At 42.1% G+C, this 18,397-nt stretch overlaps 1 protein-coding gene across 1 annotated transcript in view; it reads right to left on the reverse strand.

Annotated features, from left to right (window-relative positions):
• LOC115613285 (transmembrane 9 superfamily member 2-like) overlaps window positions 1-16,894 on the reverse strand; it is a 29,738-nt gene extending 12,844 nt beyond the window's left edge. The window contains exons 1-10 of the mRNA XM_030498549.1: window positions 16,629-16,894; window positions 16,088-16,155; window positions 14,793-14,886; window positions 12,714-12,841; window positions 12,364-12,493; window positions 10,148-10,275; window positions 7,768-7,879; window positions 5,350-5,429; window positions 4,526-4,634; window positions 132-264 (exon numbers count right to left, since the gene is read on the reverse strand). Coding sequence (XP_030354409.1) covers window positions 132-264; window positions 4,526-4,634; window positions 5,350-5,429; window positions 7,768-7,879; window positions 10,148-10,275; window positions 12,364-12,493; window positions 12,714-12,841; window positions 14,793-14,886; window positions 16,088-16,155; window positions 16,629-16,745 — 1,099 coding nt within the window. The 5' untranslated portion in view covers window positions 16,746-16,894. The remainder of the gene's footprint in view (window positions 1-131; window positions 265-4,525; window positions 4,635-5,349; window positions 5,430-7,767; window positions 7,880-10,147; window positions 10,276-12,363; window positions 12,494-12,713; window positions 12,842-14,792; window positions 14,887-16,087; window positions 16,156-16,628) is intronic.
• Window positions 16,895-18,397: the final 1,503 nt, after the last annotated feature.

Genomic DNA, 18,397 nt, shown 5'->3' on the forward strand with positions numbered 1-18,397 from the left:
GCTATGGAATTGCATTAGTATTTTACTAAAGGAAGGAGTTCATTTCCAAAAGAAGGCTTCTATCATTTAATAATCTTGCATCTCTCTTGCACTACTATATGACAAACACATCACTTAATAAATTTACTTACATAAAGTAATAAATGTCATAATGAAGATCTGCGTTCCTTGGCCTAAGAAGACAGACAGTAACATCCCCTTCCTTGGAGGTCTAAACACATCTCCATGGACCAACTTCCAGCCAAATTCCTCTTGGGCATCTTCCTGTACAAAATCAGCAATGTCTTTAGCAAAGGCGCATAACGCAGTAGTGAATTAACACAATGCAAAATCCATATTTAAAGTCTGATTAACTTCCAGTTTAGATCTAAGGACAGACTAATTACATCTGATTCACCACTCCTTGATTTTTATAACCCCCTAATGGTTCAGTGAAAGAAAAAGGCAGGATTTATCAAGAAAATCCTCATCTCTTAAAGCAAGGAGAAACAAAATGTAATTAGCCAAACCGTATAACATCATTCTAAATCTAAACTAAAACAAAGCATTCCATTCAACTTGGATTACAGCATTTCAATCTAGTTCAAGCATTTATCTTTTCTTGCCTCTTCCAAAGCACATCAGTCTCAATGACAATACTGGGAAAGAATTAAAAGGCCTCTGTACTCCAGCAGGCAGTTTGCTCCCTACAATCACTAGGGGCAAGTACCAACACTCTTTGTCCCAGTGCCAGAGGTGAATGGATGGATCAGGGATGGAATCCTCAGTCCAGCAGCTCTAAGGGACCACTAACAACAGAACTTTTCAACAAAGTCACTCAAAACAAACACCTCCCTTCACAAAACCAACCAAACATGACCACAAAGAATCAACCCCTCTAGAAGATCACTCTCTTGCTCACAAAGTTAAGAGATACAGGTTTCATTTAACAAGGAGGATTGAGGTTAGTTCAATGGACTGCTTACCACCAGGAGTACAGCACACAGAAAACCAAGGCAAGAAAGAATACAGACCCAACTGGTGAATGACACAGAGCATCTTAACTTGCATTTGTTGGCTAGATATTACTCTCAGAACTCTGATATACTAACACAAAACCTAAAAACTATTATACACAAGATAGCACTTTGATAAAAACAAAGAAACTGAAAACCCAACTACCTTTGCCTGCAAAGAAAATGCTACCAGATCTCTAGGTATAATTCCAACACATCAGTTCTTTTCCAGTAAAGAAAGGGTTGTTTGGTTAAAGCATAAAGACCAGACTTTCCTTTAAGTCTGAACTTGAACTAATCGTGATGATGATGATGAAAAAGTTGCTGAGGTGAGACAGAAGGTAGTTGTAAGTAAGGGCTGAAAGACGTAAATCTTACCATCTGAAGTAAATCTATATCTGTTTTCAAAATGATGAACACCAAGCAGAAATAAATGCTTAGTACTTTAGTTCCTGACACAACAAGGAAGCTACACTTTACACTTACAGCAAAATATCTATGGCAAAGCTAAAAAGATACTCTTGAATCTTGGCCAATATGCTAAAAATTACTCTAAATCTTCAAAGAAATGCAGTAATGTGCACCTTAGCCATTCATTTAGCCTGGTTCTCCAAATATTCTAACAAAGATTAAGTCCCCTACACTCAAATAGTCACAATCAAAGAGATTAGAAAAGGAAGAGTTTTACCACTCACTCTTCAAAATGCATTGACACGAATTCTCTTCAATTCAGGTATCTTCTCTTAGCCATAAGATCCTCAAAGCAACTCAATGACTTCTAAACACTTCATTAATGTATGTCTCACTAGATCTACATCATACTAAAAGCCAGCTGGTATCAGCTGAACATGAAATGTGCATACCAAGACCACCAGCATTCCCTAAGTGTGAGATATTAAGTTCCTCCCCTGCAGCTTCTTCAGCCCAGGTCCTCTTTTGCACCCCTATTTCACACCTTTATAAACCAGCTCCTTGAACTGTAACAGAGTTTGAAGTCTCACAAACTGGCAGGAAAACAAACAAGTGTGGTTTTCTGGAAGTCACACCTATTCCTTCTATTAGCCATCAAAACTAACCAAGCTTCTACATGTCTTGCTCTTTATCACATTAAGAATGGCCAACTAATAAGGATAAGACAGTATAAGATATTGAACATAATTTAATTGAGAGATCAAACAGGAGCTTCTCAAAAACCATCAGTTAAAAGATGTGGAAAAATTCTTCCCCTTTAAATTAGTGTCTGCATTTGCATTAACAAAAGATATTAAATATCAAACCCAAAGAATAAAAGTACTTTAGATGTTAGTTTCAATAGGAAACATTTTTGTGCATTTTAAAGTATTTCTTTATCCAGATAGCAACAACAATGAGAATTCAAACCTTTGTAGTATCTGACATTATTTCTCCTCTATGGCTTGCAGATACCACTTTTACCAATGAGAAGGAATAATCTTTATTCAGCCTTTCACTCGTCTACTGGTCAAGTCTTATTAACTCACAATCAGTTATATTCTTTTCCATTAAGGCAGCAGAGCCACTATAGGGACCAAAATTAAAACCCCATCATTTACACCCCCAAGCAGTTCTAACACAGCTAGTGAGCAGAAGTTGTGTTGTAATGTTGCAGCTCATGTGTAATCTCCTAACCAGAGACAAAGCCAACCGTATACATCAAAAGCAGCGTGAGCAGCAGGTCAAAGGAGGTGATCCTGCCCCTTTACTCTGCTCTTGTGAGAGCACTTGCAGCACTGTGTGCAGTTCTGGTGTCCCCAGCATATGGAGGACATGGAGCAAGTCCAGAGGAGGCCATGAGGATGATCAGGAGGCTCAAGCACATCGCGTATGGAGACAGGCTGAGGAAGCTGAGGCTGTTCAGCCTGGAGAAGAGAAGCTGCGTGGAGACCTCAGAGCAGCTTCCAGGGTCTGAAGGGGGCTACAAGGATGCTGGAGAGGGACCTTCATCAGGGACTGGAGTGATAGGACAAGGGGTGATGGGTTCAAACTGAAACAGGGGAAGTTCAGGATAGATATAAGGAAGAAGTTCTTTGGGTGGTGAGGCCCTGGAACAGGTTGTCCGAAGTGATAAACGCTCCATCCCTGGCAGTGTTCAAGGCCAGGTTGGACAGAGCCTTGGGAGACATGGTCTAGTGGGAAGGTGTCCCTACCCACGGTAGGGGGGTTGGAACTAGATGATCTTAAGGTCCTTTCCAACCCAAACCAATCTGGGATTCTATGATTTCACCACACTTTCTAGCCACAGCCAAAAGGCAACATCAATTTGTATTAGTCAGACTCTTTCCCATCACATCCAGCAAGACAACTACTGAGGCTCACACTACTTTCACTCCATCATTAGCCATTGGTTGAATTTTTGATCCTTTTTTGCAATAATGATACAGTGGGTTTGCTTTGGGGGTTTTCTTTGCTTTATGAAGTTGCACAGCCTCAGACTTCCCATGAACTTTAGAGTACAGACTTCCCAAACATCACAAGTGCTAGCACATTTGCTTTCTGGACAAGCTATACTACAAGCTACTCGAAAGAAACACCACCTTAGAACTGGAAAAATGACAGCATCTGAGCTTCCTAATGCAGCTTCATTACAGAGGGGTTAATATCTGTCTGCAGTAGTTTTAAGCCTGATCTCCTGAAGAGGAGAAAAACACTTACAAAGTTTGATAGTTCAGACTATAAAACCTATTTTTAGACAGAAAAGATGCCAAAGTGGGTAGTAAGTCTTTAATTCTGTGCTACAGATGTCCCTGCAACAGATACAGTGCAGGTCCTTTGCTAAGGCCACATAACATGACTTAAAACGGGCCTGCATTAACAAGGAATCTTACCTATAATCCCACATTGCCAGTCCCAGAATCACTCAATGGTTGATGGGAGGGACCTCTGGAGCTTATCTTGTCCAATCTCCCTGCTCAAGCAGGGCCACCTAAAGCAGGTTACCCAGAACCATGTGCAGATGCTTTTGAACATCTCTAAGGATGGAGATTGCATAAATAATACACTGGCTGCTTAGGTCAGTGTCGTACCACCAGCTACATGTCCAGACTGACTCCATAATGCAAGCAGGACTCAGAAGAAATTGCCACATCTTGATGGTGAACCAATGCCAGGATGTTTTTCAGTGTCTGCACTGTGGCTGTTGGCATATGTGAAAGTATTTATTAAATAAAGAGGCTTTCCTTGGTTGAGACCTTGGAACAGAGGGATTTACATTTCAAATACTTCCCAAAAGTTTCTGTGACTCACTCCACAGACTTCTAAACCCTGAAGTCTGTCCTTGCATACCACAAGTTCATCTAATGATGCCAGAAAAGTAAGACTGTCACATCTGCCCATATATTCCTGCTGCTAGAAAAGATGAAATAGCACTAAAGTTAATTTTAACCCCCAGACATATTATCATGTAGCAAATTCTTGGTAGTTCTGCATCTTGTCAGACTGTATTCAAAACTCATTGATAGACACGACTAGTGCCAGAAAAACGTGCTCGTGTAAAAGCTGTAAATCTTACTCACAGAAGAGTCGATCTGGTTGTATCTTGCAATGTCTTTATGAAGAGTCCTCAGAATGATCATAGCCACCATGCCAGATAGGAAGAGAACAATCACAAGGGAATTCATGATACTGTAGATAAAGAAAATGTCAAACTTTAAACCCACTTATTAGGTTGAGACGTGCACTCCAACTCCTACCACACTGAGGAACAGCCTTAGATACTCAGATTGTACTTAAGTCATTCAGACCTTTCAGTATTTTCCCACTCAGAAGATTACTCCAAACAGTTTATGTACCTTTTAATCAGATCAGCCTTTTCAAATGCTCTGTATTGCAAAACATGAACATTTCAACTAAGATTAGGTACTTGATATTATTTCCATGGTACAGAGGGAAATAAGTAAGAGATTTTTCACATACAGCTTTTACTCATTAAAAAGCCCTTCTTTTTACTGTATGCAGCTGCTGAGTACCAAACAGGCAGCACACACATGGATCTCTCACGTGGCAGTTAGAGAAAGCCAGACAGTAACAGTAAGAACATTGCAGAGCAGCAACATCTCCAAAGTTTTACAGAATGGAGATGCTAAAGTAAACCAATAGAAGCTGCTTTCCTTTTGGACACTAATGGTGCATTCCTTTGGTGAAATGCAATACTGCAGTTGCTCCCAAGAGATGGAACACTGATAAAAGTGACTTCACAGATGAAAACAAGGTGGTTTTCTTGCCTGAAAACTAACAGACTTTGTTTCACCACAGCAGAAGTTATACAGCCCTGGAAGCACAAACAAGAAATCTTTGTGCTCCCCTGAAAGGTTATTCACTGAATAAATGCAAATCTTACCTAAACCACTGGATGTTTGTATGTGGCATGGACTCCAAAATGTAGTCCCATCTGGAAGCCCACTTTATATTATTCTTTTCCTACAAAGAAATTAAATAGCAATTAATAGAAACAAGCTTGTTGCAGTCTGAGAAGGGATATGCACATCAAATCTCTTCCACAAACCTTCCATTCAGCATAAACATCTAAGCTTGGTATCAACCCTGTTTGTTAGACCTCCCTCTTGCATTAAGTTGTCTCTTGAGCCTCTCAAAGAATATCTTGTTTATTGAAACCTCCTATCCACATTTTATACCTTCTGATGAGGCTTCACTAAGCCTCATGTTTCCATGATTCAGTACGTAGCTACTGCAGCTCCCAAATGCATGCTGAAAAACAATCATGCCACCACAAGAAGATACTCCCAACATAGCACAGCTGAAGTTGAAACATCAACTTTGTTAAATATGCTCTATGAATATGTTTCTAGTTTCCCCTGGTATTTTTCTCTTATCACCTATGATGGATTCAGCACAGGCTTCCTCACTCCCTGCCATAACGCTGTCTGATACAGACTATTTTCCACTCTGATTCCTGGCAGACAATTTTCATTTCCAGATATCCCTGTGAAGGATTTAACAAGAAACCATTCAGCAACTTTGATCTTCAAAAGATGCTTCCATTCTCTCCCACCTTCTCCCCTAAACCCTTCATGTGGGAGCTGGACAAACGATGGTTCTTTCTGACCTCAAGCCTTGTTCCCTACAGCATGTCCCATGGGATTTATGCCCACTGTCCTGCTACCATATTCTGTCTCCTGAATGGCATGAAGTTCTGATGAACTTCTTCATTTATTTACCTGCTGGTAAGTTTGTAGAGTCTAAAAATGTTCAGCCTGGAGAAGAGAAGCTGCATGGAGACTTCAGAGCAGCTTCCAGTGTCTGAAAGGGGCTACAAGGGACTCTTCATCAGGGACTGTAGCAATAGGACGTTCTATTCTATGCTCTGGATCAAGAGCATGTTGTGTTGGTGCAGTTCTTCACTGTTACAAGGTGGCTGAACTTGCCCCAAGTTGCTCTTTATCAGCCCAGTTTTATCAGTAGTTCACAGATAGTTGGCACAGAGTTCCACAAGTGTGGTTCTGAAGTTTGCTACTTGAGGACTGAACTGCTCACAGGATTACACTTGTGTCCTAAACATTAGTACATTAGGTTTGTGTATTCAGGCTTAGTGAAACTGATGCTCTCTTATTTAAAAAGACTTCTTACTGATAAATACTCTCTTTTTAAGTTACTTGGAGGCTCCTATTAAAAAGTAAACCATATCAGATATTATTTCAAATCAGGGCTAACAGACAATCAAGAAAGCAGCAGTTTTGAGGAGCCTGGTGACCAAGATGTGCTGGGAATGCCTGACCCACAGCAGCTAAGCCTTACCTGCTCTGTGCCTGAGGGAAAGGGAACACGTAGCCCAGATTGGGAACACATTGCAGGAATAACTAGACAAAGTTAAATTGCAACTTATCATCAAGATTTAAACACAAATGTTAATAGACAGGAGGCTCATTCATGCAGTAAGATTAGGAGGACCAGGTGTCACAAGGGGAAAGTAACAGGATATAGGGCCTTGCACCTCAGGGTCATTGGTTCAAATCAAATTCAATTTGGTAGAATGCAAGCTGTTACCATATGATGGCTGCTTGATGCCTATAGAAAACAAGCTGGTGGTCTCAAGTAAATCCTGTAAGATTGGTGTCTTACATCAGAAAAACCACTTTCGGGCTTTCGGGGCACACTGGAACCAAGGGACCAAAGTTTGAAGTAGCTTGAATCAAATGATTCTCACCCCCACAGGAGGCTCACTTTCCATGGTGGGGTAAAGACCCAGCTGTAAGAAAGCCCAACTTCCTCCTAACAGACTGAATAAAGCATTAGAGTGTCAGTAAACATTAGAGTATTAAGTCTAAAAGATAAATGGCCACCTACTCCAAAAGAAAGTGAAGAAATACCAAATGAGACAAGACCTGCAACTTCACTAGAAGAAAAAGCTTTACAATATGCTAAAACCAACATGTAACACAGAAGTGGCTACAAATATAATACAAACATCTCTTCTACGTGAGATTCTCAGCACCCTGACTGAACTCTGACAACAGAGAGCACACCTCACGGAAGGCAACTATTGTAGTTATTCAATCTACTACCTTTCTATTAGTAATAGAATGGGGGGGTGGGGGGGGAGTTTCTATTTACATATCCCAAATGTCACTTAAACTACAGCAATGGAAAAGTAACAGGTTTGGGGAAAACTGCTTCACGAGACCTTCCTTATGGAATTTACACTGCTTTAATCCAGTTATGGCTATTAGCAAATTATTCAGTTGTTTTGATGTCATTCTTTTGGGGAATTACATATTCATGTAACAGATTCAATACTTACTTCAAATGTCACAGAGTAAGTGTAGATCAGATTCAGTTTGTTGGTGAACTCTCCAGGAATCTCCATAGGTGGACCTTCACAACTTAAGTTGTTCTCATCTGTATGTTTGTAGCTAAAAGGGGGGATGGGGAATAAAAAGTTAAATATAATTTTCTATGTTTTACAATATAAATTTTCATTAAATCTTTTCTAAGGTAATTCAAACAAGTATTTCTTTAAAAAGCAAACAAATGGAGAGCTGTGTATATTATTTTGTACTTCATTGAGAACCTGCTTGTCTGTTCTACCAACAAAACCTGTAGATCTTAGATGTGTTTTTCTTAATATTTATGCTTGTGGCTTGAGATAACATTAGATTAAAGTCAGGTATATCATTAGGTATCATTAGTCAGAACTTCTGTAACAGTCTTAAAGCCAGAACTGAACACTGCTTCTCACAAGCACTTGTAGTGAGAGCTAAGAACTCCACAGAAAGCATCCTTTGGATCTTGGATCACTATCCCACACTCAGTATCTCTTCAAGGCAGTTGAGGAAACTATAGGCAAAGCTGTTTGCTAAGCATGTGGGAGACAAGAACCGCAGAGCTCTAAAGGGCATGAGAGGAGGTTTCACCCTACCCACTTTTCTGCCATGATCAGAATGAAGTCCTAGTCCTAACCTCAAATGCTGCCTGGTTAACCAGGCTGTGAAGTTTGGAGATCTTCACCTGCCAAGATGGTAAGTTGAACACAAAATCCCTCTTCTCTGCCATCATACCCCCCTTCCAAGACTGCTAAGAAATCCTGTCTTCCTTACTGACACTGAGGTTAAGTCCCTCACCAATAATGCAGTCTCATAGGTTCTCACCTTCCCCTCAAATTCCACAGGGAGAAGAGGGTTTATTTTATTTTGGTGGGTTTGGGATTGTCTTTTTATACTGGGACAAAAGAATGACTGTGGGAACCTTTCCATTTTCCTATACAAGTGGTCTAATTTCACCTCTCAGCAGTCTTGTGTACTCTGGAAAATACAGAGCAACTCAGAACAACAGTCTACATTCTAAAGTTCAAACATGCAAACCCTTCTCTGCAGTGCCTTAGAAATACTGCAGCTGTAAAAGCACAAAGTCAAAAAACCCTTGAGGTTTGCTTGAATTTACTCCTGTGAACTTCCTCCAACACTGGAAAATAGCTTCCCTCTCACACCCTCTTGGGCAAGTTGTATTTATCCCATTTAGTTAAACAATTCTACCTTAGATGTGTTATTATATGTCAGCAACTAAGTCAAGCCCCAAGATAATAAAAGCTTTCAGGAAAGGCCTAGGGTGCTCCAATCACAAATACTGCCATCAGGAGACCTTCAAGGTTGAAGCGAAGCACCAAGCAAAACACTGGGTCAGAGAATGACAAAATCAAGGTTATGTGCAACCCAACTGTGCCCTCTTGTGGTCTCCATTCCTGATGAAAAGACAAATCCTCATTTTTTTAACCATTCAGGATGCAACTGATCAAGCGTTAATCAAAAATGGAGCAGGTTGTTAGCACTAAAACCACACTATACCATTGCAACAGAAAAACCAAGGATACCCGACTCATGTTGTACCATCCATGTCCCTATGACTTGAGAAAATCTGGTAGTGTAACTGAAGAATGTATTTAACCTCTGTAGGAAAAAAAGCATAAAAAGCTAAAAACACAACTTTGAAATCTTATAAATGGACTGTAGTTTTCAAATATGGGTAAGTACAAAACGTGCATGAACAGACAAGAGGCTGAAGTAATCGCTTCAGTCTGTTTCTGACCTCTGAATTGTTGCATCTCCTCTCTGGTCAACACACAAACTAAGGAGCTACTCTTTAAGAAAGTAAGTTAGTCTTCTTAGGAAATCAGTAGTTGTCTTCTGCTGTCCTGAATGCCACTATTAACTTGGTATTTCACCTGTCTCAGTATCCAAACTAACACAGGTAAAAGCACACCTGTACAGATACTGTACACTCATACAAAGCACATTTGGGAGGCAATGCAGCAACAGTAAGAGAGGTGACAGGGGAAACTTTTTACTCCATTAAAGGATGTCTTTTAAAAGAAAGTATCACACACCCAGCTGTAAATCAATAGGCATAAGAAAGCTTCCAATGTTTGTGTCAGGTCCTAAGAAGTCTGCGCAAGCAGTTTTTCCATCAGGAAGGACTTTGGGAACATTTTAAAAGCAAAGTTAAATGACATTTATGAACCTGGAACTGCCCTTTGTAAATACAGTTCCAACCATGAAAGTATACCAAAAGCTTTATCAGAAATCAGAATAACCACTTCCTCAGAACTTACTGACACCAGTGTCTAAGTTTTCAACTACTGGAAGGACTCTCTAGTACTAGAACTTGCTGCTTTAAGGCACAATTACCTTTGTGGTCTCAGTCTTGCCATCACCAGTCGTGCACCGGGCCAGTTTTCATCCTTCCCACTATGGTACATGATTGTTATGTCAACGTGGTTGAAGAGGTAGAAAGTGTTCTTCTTGTTAAACTCTGACTACAAAATATCATCAACACATTGAGAAACTTCGCCAACAGGAGAGGGCGCAAGCACTCAAGAACTTTAAAATGGGACTATTGTCCAATGAAGGAGCAAGAAAGGGGAAATATTTCAACATTCACTTCTTTTTAATATACCTCTATAAAAAATTGACGTCTTTCTATATATTTAATTACATGCATACAAACCCACATAAAGGATCACATCTGTGTTACAAGTAAAATTTAAATGTTTGACATCATTTTTGTACTTACCTCAAAAAGCTGCCAAAACAAGTTCAAAGATCTTTTTATTCAAGGTACAAGTAATTCAGATTCACCACTTCTCTCCTCCCTGCAATCTTCCTGGCAGACACTCCAGCTACCAAAGCTTACAAACCAGGTTCTGCTTCAAAAAACTACCTTTCCCTTTCAGTAGCCACTGTTTTGTCATCTCTATCCCTTCAGAATCTGGAATTACGAAGAACTATATAAAGCTCAGGTGATACCAAAGTCAGTTAAGTTGACTTGGATTATCTTTCTCCTCAACACTGACATTGTTTAAAACCATTTAATTTGAATGAGGGCACCAGGATGACAGACTGGTAGTTGTTTCCAAGTAAAAACATTCTTCTATTCACTGTGTATATTAGCCATTTTCCAACTGCCACACAACTTCTGTCCCTTGCCCTCTCCCAAAGTACGAAGGCCTCTTGCATTAAGTTCATGGGGATTCCTCTTCTCTCACTATGATCAAGATTCCCACTGGGAGAAGACTAGCATCATACCTGTGTCATACTATAACCTTATCTCTAGGTACGCATTTCCTCCATGTCCAAAGTAGCAGCTGAAGTGGTAATGTAGCTCCCCAGCTGCATAAACGTGAGGGTGAACTGCAGCCGTGCCATTGCATGATAACATCCCCTTTCTTGTCCCCATTTTTAAGGAGAATTATGTCTGCTGGAAGAGCTGTTTGGGTATACTTCTAAGAGAGAATGACATTCCCCAACTCAGCCCAGAGATTAGTTATATCCATAGAGCTACATTCTTATTTGCCCATGTAACAATCATCCCTTCAGCACTATGCCATGCACCATTCTCATGGCAATTTAGGAAACTCAACCACTGATGCCTGTGCATGAAGTTATGGTTGCTCCATCCCTGGCAGTGTTCAAGGCTAGGTGGGATGGGGCTTGGAGCAACCTGCTCTAGTGGAAGGCATCCCTGCCTGTGGCAGGGGGTTGGCACTTGATCTTAAGGTCCTTTCCAAGCCAAACCATTCTACAATTCTATGAACACTGAACTGGAACAGGTTATTCAAGATACAAACCATTTTCAGTAGTTTATGGAGCCTGAGGAGTAACCAAGTTGGAAGGTGACTGCAGACAGGGTAAACTGAATGTGCATGATTAATGCATCACTTCCAAGAAGCATCAGACCTGCTGAATACAAACTGCCTGCATTGCATACAAGCACTAAGCCATGTAGCAAAGCAGAGTGACAGCACAGAGCTCTCTCCTCCCTGAGATGAGTGTGGTCCCTCACCCCAGGAGAAATAAAACTCGATCACCATTATCTGTAACTGCACTAGTTCACCATGGAACTCCCAGGATAACTGACACATTTCAGATTGTTGTCAACAGAATTCTTCCCCTGCCACAGCTGTGTTTGTTATCTTCCAGCCAGCTGGGAAAACCCTGACACGTTTAACGTGTCAACTGTGCTAGACTTAACTTTTGCAACTAGAACACAGTGCTCGTTTCTAGGTCTTCACTAGAAAGCTTCTCTCTGAAGTCCATAAAAGAAGGTCTTGCATGCAAATACAACATGGACAAAGAATGAGTAGGTACAAGGATGGAGACACATGAAATTTCAGAACAAAACCTCAATTTTTCTAAGGCTTTTAGATACCAATACAGTTGGTTTATAGCTTTATGTATATTGGTCAAAGACCCTGCATACAGAAGCAGCATTCAGCTTTGTCAATGCCCACGTTCTGAACATCAACCATGTTCACAAGGGTATTTGTTCTTAGGAAAGGAAAACTTAAAAATACTGTGCATGAAATTATATCCACTATACTAACAAAAAAGGTTCCACTACTTACATTTATAACACAAGCATCTTTAACTCTACCATCTGGAGTAACAAAACATCCTATTGGAAATCCTGGATTACAGTATTTTTGTCCATCTTCCACATCATAGCACCACGTTACGGGCATGTTGTCAATAATCCTAGACAGAAAGCATCAAAGAACACGTCCTCAGAAGGGGATGCACCTCGTTTCACATTGACATTTAACATTCATGTAAAGCACATAGTTTTCAGTCGTGCCCACAAGATGCACAGCAGAGGACAACTAGCACATAGAAGGAAGAAAGCAACTCTTAGAACACAGATAACAATGTAAATAGCAACACACACCCCCAGCCTCAAGCACACAGCTCAGCTTACCAGTGATGCTGGTAATTCAACTGCATTCCTTTCTTCAAAAAAGCCAGTTTGCTTTTATCAGCACTGTTTGCTGGGTCATAAGATCTTGTACAAACTTTCTTACATGTTTCTTGCTTTTTAAAAGTGAACTGTTAATAAAAAAAGCACACAGAGTCATTTCAGTCTTGCTTCAAAAAAATTGTAGCCTTTTTTGCCATGTAAAGCTGACTTTTTTTGAACTACTTGGCTTCCTTGCTATAGAAGTTTCTAAAGACAGAATTTCCCATACAACATCTTTAATGTAAATGTCAAGATTTAGGTATATCTAACACCAGCAATCATAGAATAGTTAGGGTTGGAAAGGACCTTAACATCATCCAGTTCCATCCCCCTGCCACGGGCAGGGATGCCTCACACTAGACCATGTAACCCAAGGCTCCATCCAACCTGGCCTTGAACACTGCCAGAGATGGAGCATTTACCACTTCCTTGGGCAGCCTGTTCCAGGGCCTCAGCACCCTCACAGTAAAGAACTTCTTCCTCATATCTATCCTGAACTTACTCCATTTCAGTTTAAACCCATCACCCCATGTCCTATCACTACAATCCCTGATGAAGAGCCCCTTCACATTGCTAAAAATCTCTTCAACAGCCCAGATAAACTACCTGCAGATAAACCCTGAGGACTGAAATCTGAAATCAATAGAAAAGTTATTACTTTCTTCTTTTACCAGTTTGGTTTATTTTGGTTACTTCATCATCTACCAAACCAGGCTTTTAACTACACTCTTTTTGAATGTTCCATGTTCAATTTAGCTGTGTTTCCCCATGATGACCAGGTTATTACACACAGCTGCCAAAAAGGCAACAAGTTGCCCAGCAGAGCTCACCTAACACAAACGTGCTCATGTTTGAACGTCAAACTTCTATTGTAACCCAGTTAGGATTTACCTGGCAGTGAGCTAACACATTTAAGCCATTAATTTTATCAAGGCCTAATTGCTACCCAATAACAGCATTTTCTCATTATTGTAGTGTGCAGCCATTGCAAACAAGTAGTTGTTCTAATGCTTAATCTATCCAACGGCTCTGCAGCCCAAATGAGCCATCATGCTTCATATTTAAAAGCTTCTTGTGGCCAGCAGCCATAAGACATAAAATTACATTGGCTCAGAGTCAAACAAAAAGACTCTTGTAGAAGCAGTTTACACAAGGGAGGAGGCATCACCTCCTTAAAAGTCCTACAAAAAGATGTCACAAGGTCTCTAATGGCTGAGCAAGAGTAGAAGCACAGGGATTTTTTTGCTCACAGGGATTTGGATTATCTAGCAACCCTCAGACACAAACACAGCCCAGTTTTCAGTTTCACCAGCAAATCCCAGCCTGGAAACTGCACTTGAACAGGATACAGCCTTTCAAGTATTAAGAGCCAGCATTTGAACACACTTTACTGCTAATAATTTTCCCAAGTTAACCGTAAGGCTTTTCAGAGATGCTACATTAGGCCATTGCTAATGCAGGGCATGAGGCAGAAAAATATTACACACCTAATCTACAAAATATATCCATATTTTAGAGGGACTTCAAGCGATATACATCAACGACAAATTTGGGTTTAGACAACAGTTTTTGAGTGTGTACAGCAGGGAAAAGCTGGAAACAAGCCCCAACTTGACTTCTCCATCCCATTCTGTAAGTTGTCCAAGAATATACAACTGAATATATGAAACAGTTCCCAAAACATCAGCTTACAGCCTCCAATATTACATCTAAAAACCTACAGATTTCAGATCACCTAACACATCATACACACAGCTGCTAAAGAGCTGCTTAAGTTATAGTTTCTGGACTTCTCTTCCACAGAGGAACAGGAAAGAAGAGTGGTTACTGGCTCAGCTTCCTAACTTTCATTAGCCACCCTAAGATGCCTTCGGGCTGGAAAGTGGGAAGGGTTTTGGTTTGATTACATAAACACTTCAAAGCTTATGTTTAAATAAATAATCACACAATCATCAAATCTCCAGCTATGTCTATGGATTACAGCCATCAGAGTGACAGCTATCAAACTGAAACAGGATCAACTTCAAGGGATAAAATAACCTTATACGGAGATGATGCTATTCTCTCCCCAAAAAGCACTTGTCCGAGGTTTTCTGATGGTCTTTTCTCTTCTGTATCTTGACAGAAGTCAAAACTGGGAAAAAAGTGGAAAAGGTTACCTGTAATTTTTAATTGATATATAACAGTACATATCAGCCTCAAACAATTTATTAAGTTACGTCTTCAACACAGCATTTTTCATGCTTCTTTTGGCAGGTTCGCCAAAAAAATTGAGTGCCTTTGCAAAGAAATTTAGCATATATTACATAGAAAACAACAGTAGAATGTTTCATATTAGGAAAAAAGAGACTATGCTACAGACTGTCCATTTCTCTTGCAAAAATGGTTTTGGAACAACTACTACATCCCTTTCTTCAAGGAGTATTTACAAGTAGTATTTAACATGAAACATGTTCCAAAGAAAGGATGATGCTTTTAATATTAATGTGCCACACTGCCATACACCAACTCTTTTCAAGTACATACAGTCTGAACCAGCTGAATATGGGAGAAAGAATGTAGCCATTCTGGATCTTCATTATTTAAACACAGGTAGTAGTAGGTTATGCCAGGGGTGGGGGAGAAAAATCACTTCTCTTTGGTGAAAAAAGTCCTTTTTCCTCAATCAGTGCTCCTAAATTCATTGGCTTCCATAAAATTTAATGCAAATTGAGACAGTGTGGGCTTTTCGAGCTAATCTTACTGCCACTGTTTTACTGCACAGCATAAGACCTACAACACCTGCAAGTTTCTCTTTTCTATATGCCCAACAGCAAGGCTGCAAATCATACTATGTGTCATTGCTATAAACACCTGCAAAAGCACGTAATAGTTTGGACAGACAAGAATCAAAACAAGAAATGCTCAAGAATTAGATACAGAGCTTTGGTGGAAAAAGTCAAAACAACAACCACTTTTCTCCCAACTTCTTTTAGTTGCCAGAAGCAAAGAACACCAAGCTCCTGTCTTCCCAGATTTGGCTAACAGGAAGAACCTTCAAAGGTATAAAACAGTCAACACTAAATCTGGAACTCAGCTCAACACAATGCACCCTTCAGAAACTCAGCAGCCTTGTCTTTAACAACAACAGAGGATAGTCAAGAGGTAGAGGTGTGGCCTTCATCCTTCCCAATCCTCTTGCGTTTCATTCCTGCCCCTGGGTTTATTCTTCCATCCCTCCATTCAAAACACTGCTTAGAAGAAACATATTTACTCTACCAGGAGTTGCATCACCACACCGGCAACAGAAACCCGGCTTCCCAAACGCTTCTGGAAGCCTGTTGCAATGTACTTACGCATCGTACTCGTATGGCAGAACCGATTCAACCGAGTCCAGTCTGTTCACAAAGAGCTCAATCAGCGACTGAAACAGGGAAGGGCGGGAGGAGAATGAGTATGAAAATGCAGGCTATTGCAATGGCAAATGTGGGTCCGACACGAAAGCTGGCAAGAGCTGTGACAAGTTTCAGTGCTCACTATCCCATGGCGGACTTACCGCAGGCTGCTGACAGGCCCCGACCGCCGGGCCCCGCCTGAGCCGCCCGCCCTCGGCGAAACAAGGAACGAAGCACCGCCGAAGGGCCCTAACCGGAAAGTTCAGCGGGAAAAGGGGAGGTTTTCACCCTAAAAAGGCAGCCGGTGCACCAGGGGAAGAGGAGCTGGGGGTGCCTGGCTTCCTGAACCAAAGCTTGCCGCCTAAAGGAGAACGCCCGGCGGGGGGCGAGGGGTACCCGGCGGTGCCCCCCTTCCCCGCAGAAGCCCCGCTTGCCCCTCTATGGGGCTTCCACAACGAGAGGAGTGACCGCCCGTGCCGGGCCCTGCCGTGAGGGCTCTCACCTTACAGCCCTCGCTCTCCTCGCCCTCCTCACAGAAGCTGACGGGCGCCAAGCCGGGCAGGTAGAAGGCGGCGCACAGAGGTGCCACCAGCAGGAGTGCGGCCGCCAGCAGCCTCATCTTCCAGCCTGAACGGGCGAAGGCACCATGAGCCGAGGCTGCGGCCCCGACTGCCCGGCCAGCGCCTTTCGGAGGCGGCCTCAGCCGAGCCGGAGGCCGGTAGTGCCGGCGGCGGCGTCACGACGGCGTTGGGGCCGCGGCGCCTGCGCGGTGCGAAGCTGAGGCGCGGGGCGCCATCTTGAGGCAGGGCGCCCTGAGGCACGGCCGCTGCCATGGACGAGGCCGCCTTTGGCTGCGGGAGGTTGAGGTGGGATGTCGCCTCCCTCTCGGTGGGGAAGGGTTTTCTTGCCTTTCTTCTTTATTCATAGAATCCCAGCCTGGTTTGGGTTGGAAGGGACCTTAAAGCTCATCCAGTTCCAAGCCCCTGCTACAGGCAGGGACACCTTCCACTAGAGCAGGTTGCTCCAAGCCCCTGTGTCCAACCTGGCCTTGAACACTGCCAGGGATGGGCAGCCACAGCTTCTCTGGGCACCCTGTGCCAGCGCCTCAGCACCCTCACAGGGAAGAGCTTCTGCCTAAGAGCTCATCTCAATCTCCCCTCTGGCAGGTTAAAGCCATTCCGCTTGTCCTGTCCCTACAGGCCCTTGTCCAAAGCTTCTCTCCAGGTTTCCTGTAGCCCCTTTACGCACTGGAGCTGCTCTAAGGTCTCCCCTTCAGGAGCCTTCTCTTCTCCAGTAGTGACTTGTACCAGAGCTTCATTTCAGGTTTTAGCCCTCACCATAGCAGAGAAAGTCTTAAATTGGATTTTACCAGCTCAGAAATCAGAGGTGGAAATCCACGATTTTGTATTGCAACCTTTACCTCCAACCCTGCAACTTTTAAGAATTACGTTTGATGATCTGTTGATGCCTGGTTCAGCAGCTTGTGATCTCTGCAGCCAACAACAGTGGGATGCACACCAGCTCATGGTGTCCTGCAGCTCCTTCCATCAACACAGCCACAGGGGTGCCACAAACGTGATGCCAAGCTCCAGCCTCAATGGTTCATGCGGCAATGGCAGGAGCAGCGCTCTGGGATGGCTGCAAAGCCTGCCTAAGAAGCAGGGTAAGTACAATGATGGCTGCAAGCCGAGCTCCATACTACCATAGCCTGACAGATACCACCTCCTCTGCGCTAAAGGCATCACTGTCTATAGCGTGTAGACAACATTTCCATCTTCTTATCTATTTCCTATTTATTTCCCTGTTGGCACCCTAGTTTACAACCTGTGGTACTATATTTGTATTACCCCTGCAAAACCTTCGTGTCCAACAATTTTACCCAACTCATCAATCAGTAGTGAGCTGCCCTTGCCATAGGACAGCACCAGACAAAAAGACAAAGAATAAAGGGTGCATAATAATTGCTTTGAGTTGTCATTTCAGGCAGCTCCAGCTATGTGTTAGAGACCTGTGATGCACCTTGTATTGATAAACTGAAAGGGACCACAATTAGATCCCAAAGAGGTGATGTGGGAGAAGTACATTGGGGAGTTCCAGTTTAGAAACGGTTGACAAAGTGCCAGAAACAGTTATTTTGTGCTGCTCTCATCCACTCCAAGCTGAGTTTTAGAGAGGAAAAATGTGGCATTTCTATAAATACCTATTAACTGACAGCTGCCAAGAAAATTGCTCTTTGTCATTAAAGTATTAAACTGATCTTTTCAGTTATTA

The sequence above is a fragment of the Strigops habroptila genome, chromosome 9 (assembly GCF_004027225.2).
Source record: "Strigops habroptila isolate Jane chromosome 9, bStrHab1.2.pri, whole genome shotgun sequence".
NCBI lineage: Eukaryota > Metazoa > Chordata > Aves > Psittaciformes > Psittacidae > Strigops > Strigops habroptila.